Here is an 8,564-nt window from a genome sequence, read left to right as displayed (position 1 = left end):
TGGACAAGGCCTCGGTCTCTTCCACTAATCAATCTCAGTAGTCCACAAGTCTCTCTCTCAAGAGAAGAGTGCCAGCATGGGCATCCATTCTCTCTAAAGATCGGAGGACAAGCTATGGGGCTACTAGAGATGTTATTGATAGAAAGGTTGGCGCAAAGGCGATGAGCTAGAGGAGGCTAGGTGTGAGGAGGGCACATGTGCAGAGGGAGTTTGAGGTTGGATGTGAGGACACCTGCATAGAGGGGTCTGATCTTCTCCAGCTCCTCCTCCTCCTCCTCCTCCTCTCTCTCTCTCTCTCTCTCTCTCTCTCTCCCCCCCCCCCCCCCCCCCCCCCTTAAACACCGCCCCCGTGCACATGAGCATCTAGGATAATACGTGTTTCTCAAACACCATTTAGCTACAAGAACTATTATCAAGCATGCATTGTAATTATGAGTGTGTATATTCTCATATGGCAAGCTAAGTATTCTCAAGGTTCATTGTAATTAAATTTGGTTTTAGAGTTTAGAGAAGTTCGTGGAGGGTGCCTTTAACGCTTTCAATTAAGTCCTCAAGGTTGTAATCAAGCTGACCAGGTCTGTTTTGTTTGGAAACGTGTACATATTGTTCATAATACTAGAGGTGAATGAAAGGTTCTTTGCATGGGCACTCCATTTCTTATCTGTAGTACTATTTGTAAGGCAGGATAAAAACTGCCTTACATACATATACGTATATGCATATATGTATATAGATATGTGTGTATAGAGGTAGGGCCGCAGGCCTCTTGATTTTTGGCTTTCTAAAAGAAGCCTTAGAGGAGTGTTGAGTTAGGCATACTTTAAATGTATTCAGTGATGATTGAGACTTACCTTAAATGTTATTTCAATTTTAAACTATTAATGAATCTTTTTATTTTACCTTTCATTTCACATCCTGACATGTCTTTTCTTGCATTCTATTGTTTTGGAATACTAAAGTGAAGCTTCACCTTGCATATTTCTAGTAAACTTATACATACATACATACATATATATATATATATATTAATGAGTTCTTTTTATTTCACATTTCATTTCCCAACCTCACATGGCTTGACTTTTCTTTCATTTTATAGATTAGTTCCGATCGATGTTCAAGAAAGTCTCTTTTATTAAGCAACCATCAGTTGAGTTTCCTCCTGGCAAAGAAGCAAACTGGAAATACTAGCAACAGTTTTGAAATTTTTAGAATTTTTGAACTGTTTTCTCATATATTTCACCGATTTTTCTTCCCTTTACCGTTTACAACCGGCTAGTCTTGATTTTCAACTGCCTCAAGGCTAAGTTGAGGCAATCCTTTTCTAAATACTCGTTCCTGTTAAACTCAACCTAATGATTTTATCACTTTCTTATTGTTTTAGAAAGCCACCATGACCCTTTCACTTGTTTGCAGTTTTCACAATTGTGAGTTATAGTACATATATAACCAAAAGCCTTAACCAGACCAACACCATCCACACCTGATACAAACGGCCTCTTGATTTTATCACTTGTTACTTTTCATATAAAAGAAAGTGATTGAGTCTCGAGATCTATCACAGTGGGTAGTAGTATCACTTGTTTACTTTCCTTTTCGTATAGGACGAAAGTGACCGACAAAGATCTATCAAACCAGCTTTGGAGTTAAGACAGGCAGGCAATAAACGCGTGGTCCTGAACCCTGTCTTGCCTGCCAAAACCCTAACTCACCAACTGCGGCAGCTCGTGTATAGCCGGGATGGTGCACAAGGACTGACGCACGAAATCCCTAGAGCTATGGAAGTTGGGATGCCTGTCATTTATCATCATCACCCTGTGCTCAAACGGCTTTCAATAACTCAAAACCTGCCCATGTACAAGACGTCATTATTGGCAGCTGCCTATGGAGGGTTCAATGTAGTTGTGGGTGTACATGTGCTTGCTCTGGAGAGATCACAAAAAAGAAGGTAAGAGTCCGCCATCATCAAATTATAAGCAAAGCCAAGGGGCAGGGGCTGATATGTGCCTGTGTGTATGTGTGAGCGCAAATTGAGCAATATCATCAACGAAGCGGGCCGTACGCAATGCGCAAGACCTTAATTAGAGATTAATAAAGTGTCGGTAAGACACATTCTGCCAATTAAATAGGACTCTTTGCCATACAAAAACTGTGACTCTTTGCTCAAGTGAGTCAGCTATACATTTTTATTGTTATTTGTGAGTAGATAATTAGCCATATTAGCCCACAAATGGTTGGCTCTACACTCACAAATTTGGTGGATATGATAATCAAGAAGGCAGGTAATTGTTCTGTGCGATGTAGTTCACCTCAGAAGACATGTAGGTGGCTATGGTGTCCCAAGGATTTGGAAGATTGTCATTGGTGACATAAACCCAGCCCACATTCTGCTGGTAGGCGCGATCGATGATGTCACCGTAGTCGAAGTTGTTGACATTGACATCGGCCGTGTTGTAGGCAAGTGCATAGAAATTGGAGCGGGGATAGGCCGCAGTCCATGTGGCTTGCGACCATTTCAAGGCGTCGGACCCTGAGCTCTCCAAGATGCAGATAACATCCGCGACACGGGAACCATTATAGGAGAGGTAGCTTGCGAGGGTAGATGTGCCTGGGTTGTTGACAACAAGGCTTGAGGCGCTCTTGGACTTGATGTAGTTGTAGAGGGCAAGGTAGTAGGGCTGCTTGCCATCAGTATTATCTACCTCATCCACAAAGATGCCATTGAGGGTGGGGTAGAAGGAGTACCAGCGGTCCACATCGTCCTTCACAACATCAAGGGTTCTATTGGAGTAGTTGCTGTAGACGTAGCCTATGACACGGCCTCCGGAGCTCTGGAGGGAGCTTATGGCAGCTGCGAAGCTGGACTGTTTCGCAGAGGATGGGCCATTGTAGGGGTTGGCAATGGCGACTACTCTGTTGGGGAGCGCCTTGGCGGCAGAGTTGAGTGCGGTCCATGCGGAGGGGTTCGCTGATGGGTCGAAGTAGGCGGGCACCATGATGTTCACCAGATTGTCGGTGGCTGCGAGGCTACATGCTGCAACCGACACAAGTAGCACCAGGAGGGTACTGATCATGGGGGAGCTCATTTTCTGCACGTTAATGATATTAGAGCCGGCTAATATGGATGCACAGAGTAGCACTCCCCTCTCTTTCTCTGTCTCTCTCTCACGACTGTGGGCTGCGCTTGGTTGAGAATCCTAGGTACTGTATATAGCTCGACACCTGCTTGGATGATGATGATGACGATGATGCAGATCTCAATAATTTGCTACCAGGCTTTTGGCTACACACTATTTCAACTGAAGTGTCACATCATATTATTAACCAGCTCAGGCCTTGTTATTATTGACTTTCCCACAGGCGAAGGTCCACGACTCCCAAGCGCCCGAAATTCGAATCCTCACAAAATCCACCACAGTAGTGCTGCCGAGTGTCAATTCGACTTTCAACACTAAATGCCAACTACCTGGAGGTGGCGTTGACCAGAAATTTAGCCATTCACCAAAACCACCGAGTGCCTCATCACTATATCACACCGGCATGGTCAAATGGGATCAATGGTGGAGGAGGAAAACGCGGGGCGCGCCAATCGTGGACCGTCAGATTCGACAATCGCCCCGAATTTACTAGTCAGCCCGAATTTACAAATTTACCCTAAATTTACTAATCGGCCCACATTTACAATATGAGATACTCGAATCCCCTATACTTCAACGAACGCATACGGGCGTAGTGGTTAGTGCACATGGCTCGCCGTGGAGAGGTCACGGGTTCAAGACGTGGGGCACGGACTGCCCCGAATTTACCAAATGTCCCGAATTTACAAATGTGCATCTTACGTTCCAAATCACCTCAACCGTAGATCCCATTTGTAGCTGCCCATGCGAGATAGTGTGGAGGGAGTGCCCACATGGCGCACACACACACACAACTTTCCAAAGAAAATTTAGCAAAACATCCAAGGACTTTATTCCGTTCTTGATGAATGCTGAAGGAAGTGTTGTTGACTCACATGTACAGAATCTGAAAGTGGCTAAAGAATTTTACTATGACATTTTATCATCTCCCCCCAAAAGAGGGGCTGTCCGTACTACTGGCAGGGCTAAGATAGCTAGCATAAGGAAAAATTTATTCCTATGCAGCTAGCCAAACAAATGGACCAGCCTCTCAGAGGGGGAGATTAATGATGCTATTGATGCATGCACTAAAGGATGAAAAATCACCTGGAGCTGATGGTATCCCCAATGAATTTTTTGGTCCCACAATATCTCTTGTCCATTTGGAGTGAGGCCAACAGAATAGGAGATCTGTCCACTTCTATGAACATTGGTATAATTAGGCTCATTCATAAGAGGAGAGCTAAAGAGGACCTTGGGAACTGGAGACCTATCTCCTGTCTGACTTCAATCTACAAAGTCTTTTCTTTATCTTTAGCCAGAAGATTGAGTCTTATTATGCATCAGATAATCCTACATGAGCAAAAGGGCTTTAATATAAAGGTGAGATTATCCTTGATGCAATCGTCACTTTGTGGGAGACCATTGATTTCTTGGAAGACAGTGAGTTGGATTAAATTTTCTTTAAGATTGATTTTAACAAGGCTTATGACCAGATGGAATGGGACTTCATTTTCCAATCTTTGCAAGACATTGGTTTTGGTAAAAAATTCATTAAGTATGTTCAGATTTTATTTGGCAATGCCTATGCAAGGGTAGATCAATAATGGTGATCTTTCTGAATGCCTTCCTTTAATGAGATCCATCAAACAGGGCTGTCCAATTGCACCTATGCTATATGCCATAAGTTCTGACTCTTTGGGTTGGCTGGTTCAGGATGAGCTTAAGAAAGGTAATATCAAGGGGATAAAAATACTTGGTGTCGAAAAGGATTTGGTTCTCCAACAATTTGCAGATGACACTAACTCTTTAATGGCAAATGATATTCCTCATATCATCTTAGATACAGGATGTATGCAAATTCAAGATGGACAGATTTTAGGCTGCTTGGTATCCCTATGGGATTCAAGGTCACATATGCTCAGAGATGGGATTGGGTGGTTCACAAGTTCAAGCAGAAGATGCAGTATTGGTAGTTTCATCAAGTCTCTGTGTCTTCTAGATCTTTTGTTTTAAATCATTACTTACTGCCCTCTCTTATCATTGTTTCTGTCCTGTTCGTACCCAGCTAAGTATCAGATGAAAAAGGTGACTAGTTTGGCTAGAAACTTTCTATGGGGAGGAGGTGTAGATCAGCACAAGATATCTAAAGTTCCATGGGAGACTTGTTGTCTTCCTAAAGAGAAAGGGGGATTGGGTATCCTCAATCTGGAATTTCTGTACGAGTGTAAGACAAGGGAAGCTAGAGCCTGAGAATCCACCAGCCAATCAAACATTATATAGGCAAGTCCCTGGCCCTTTGCCCTAGTTGGACTCCCCGTTCCACACCGCCTAGCCCGGCCTTGCCCTTGTCTAGTCCCGCCTTGCCGGTGTCCTGACATTACTCCCCCCTTAAAGAAGAGTTTTCGTCCTCCAAAACAAAAAAGGGAAACTTCTTTTGAAGAACACTAATGTTTTCCCAAGTGGAATCCTTCATGGATCCAGCTATTTGGTTGATCGGAACATGGTTCCGCAGGAGGTTCAATGAAACCAAGAGTAACATCTTGATTTTCCACATTGTTGTCCATTTGCAACCAGCTTGTGTTACCGATTCCTATCCTATCATTGTGTGTAGACTTCATTTAGAACACACATGAGTATTCAAAACGAGTTATCACACAAAGATGTACCCTAAAGAGTACCTCTTTTCCCTTTCCATGAAAGTAACTTGCTAACATACTCATCAGTCAAGTTTAAGTCCTTGACTTGTTTTCCAATTTTAGCAGTAAACAACCCCACCATCACTAGTGTTCAAGGTTGAGAACTTGATTTATACATGGAGAGACTATACCTAGTCAGTCGCAAACATGCTTTAACTTATGGTAAGAATCTCCAAGTGGAGCAATAAGTGCTTACTGATTGGATCGTTTGGTGATAATGTACGCACTTTGCATATCCTTTAGCACAAGACTAGACTCTTTGTAATCTACGTATCCCCTTGGATAACTGACAGTGCTGAGGTGTGTTTTCCTCACGGTTTACGGGCAGACGTCCTAGATGACTGGTAAATGGGAATCACAATATCGTGTAACATTGTTGAGGAATCAACAATGTCTGAAATAACCATCGTGGTTAACTTGAAAAATCCACAAACACTCAAACCGAGACATGACCTCTATTGGTGATTAGTAGACCCAAAAGTAATCTCCTAGAGATACTGCACATAGAGTGCAAAATTCTTCATAAGCAACAATTTGAGGAATATGCATGCCGTTTCAAATCAGTCTTTGCTAAACACTAGGTCCCATAACACTTAGTGTGCATGCACTTAGCAAAAAATGATCCAAACCTGTATATACATGGTGATCCTTGCCAATACTTATGGAAAATGTGATGTGCCTAGCACACATTAAAAAGGAATGTAAATAGGTCTGAAAAGAAACTAAATACTTTCAGTTTGCAATCTCATGCAAGCCTTGCTGAAACGTCTAAACCATAATAGAAGGTGAAACAGTGATCACTTCTAGGTACAAACAATGAAACTTTTTCATTTTCTATATGTATAAACAACCATCTGTAATGTTATTTAGCAGTACTTGGACCTTAACAAGTCATTCTAAGTATCCGACAATTTCTGGCCACTGAAATTTCTCCTAATACGCCGTGCTAAAAATGGTCTAGAAAACTGATTGGACCAACACTTAGGGACTTTGTCATGACACATATTTGAAATAGTGGGCGCCGGTGTCAGTCCCAGAGCTCATATTCGCCACATGTGGAATATGTCTCAACTAAGGATGTCTGAGAAAAGAACATCCTACAAGTACAAGATGTACTTCTGTGTGGAGGTAACTGCAAACATGTAATGTAATGTTATTTAGCAGTACTTGGACCTTAACAAGTCATTCTAAGTATCCGACAATTTCTGGCCACTGAAATTTCTCCTAATACGCCGTGCTAAAAATGGTCTAGAAAACTGATTGGACCAGCACTTAGGGACTTTGTCATGACACATATTTGAAATAGTGGGCGCCAGTGTCAGTCCCAGAGCTCATATTCGCCACATGTGGAATATGTCTCAACTAAGGATGTCTGAGAAAAGAACATCCTATAAGTACAAGATGTACTTCTGTGTGGAGGTAACTGCAAACACTCTACGACAGGAGTGATAGGGACCCTCTTTAGCCTTTCTCCACACTGGATAAACCAAACTCCTTGAGTTCCTAGACCATGTTGCATCCCATGTGACAACATGTGCCAAATAAACCCTATAAGTGGGTCTTCAACTGCATCATGCAGGAACTTATGTTGGACACGATAGCCCAAAACTGCTTGGCTCTTAGATGACCGTGTCATTTCTCATAAGAACAAAAATGGATGCAAACATAGTTCATGAATTCTACATAAAAAACGAAAAAACAAAACCAACACAGATTGTATCTGTAGGTTAAACATTGTGTTCACTTATCTGAAGTGAAAAGCACCTGCCCATTTGTCCTGCCTACAAAGGCCTAGGAACACGAAGTGAAATGCAATTAATATTGCACAAATAACCTTGGGATGCCTTTTTGCAATCCAAACCCCGTGGTTAAACTTTGTAGGAAAAATTCTCTACTAGCAGCCGGCCCATGGCCTATGTTCGTGATCCCCCTTGGGTTGGCTGTGCAGTACATTCCATTGAAAGTCGAAACTTTTTCACTACCCTGTGGTAGTCTGTGGACTTCTTTTCTTGAAAATACAAGGGCGAAGGGTCCAACAATTGACCATCAACCCTACTAAGTGATTCAGTAATCACGAGCTGGGTCTTACCCCAAAACTTTACTCCAATAGGCCCTCTTAGTGCTAAGAGGAGCTCTACTAAAATTGGAGTTGTATGCACAACTAGAGCTTTTTCACACCCAAAAATCCATAATCTGAGGTTTTTGTGAGTAGTCGTGCACTCTGAAATACTGGCTTCATCCATACACCTTGGTAGATAAGATAAGCCCTTATGAGTTTAAGACGTTAACACTAGAATGGTAACCTAACAGGACATAAAAGTGTCCTTTCAGGGTTTTGGGAAAATTTTCCAAAACCATAGTAGATCCACTCATTTTGAAAAATCCTTTCGTGAGCTTATAGTTCAATAACTACTACATATGGAAAAAATGAGAAACTTGTAATTTTTCTCATTCCTTGGTCACTACAAGCCTCCAAAGTTGATGGACCCGTGCATTTTGCCCAAAACAGCAATTTCTTATGGTTGATTGCATATAAATAAGAGTGGGGATTTTTATAGGACATGAGATAAAATGCCCCGTTAACTTCAATGGGATGGTGACCAAAACATATGGTTGCTTTTACCTCAGTAATTTTTTTTTGGGCAAGAAAAATAGGTACAAAAAAGTTGCATTTTTGCCATTCTGCGGACCTATCATCAAAGTTTCTATAGTCATGCTCAATACAGATACTATATACATGTTTTCTTAGTTC

The 8,564-nt window shown here is 42.0% G+C and overlaps 1 protein-coding gene across 1 annotated transcript; it reads right to left on the bottom strand.

Annotated features, from left to right (window-relative positions):
- Positions 1–2,029: 2,029 nt before the first annotated feature.
- LOC147418775 (uncharacterized) lies at positions 2,030–3,255 on the bottom strand. Its single transcript, XM_086505709.1, has one exon. The coding sequence runs from the start codon at positions 3,081–3,083 to the stop codon at positions 2,268–2,270; it is 816 nt and encodes a 271-aa protein (XP_086361835.1). The 5' UTR covers positions 3,084–3,255; the 3' UTR covers positions 2,030–2,267.
- Between the last annotated feature and the right edge of the window lie 5,309 nt (positions 3,256–8,564).

This window comes from Adiantum capillus-veneris, chromosome 29, assembly GCF_014529385.1.
Source record: "Adiantum capillus-veneris isolate H3 chromosome 29, ASM1452938v2, whole genome shotgun sequence".
Classification (NCBI taxonomy): domain Eukaryota; kingdom Viridiplantae; phylum Streptophyta; class Polypodiopsida; order Polypodiales; family Pteridaceae; genus Adiantum; species Adiantum capillus-veneris.
Note: the sequence above shows the minus strand (reverse complement) of the source record. Positions and strands in the feature narration are given on the sequence as shown.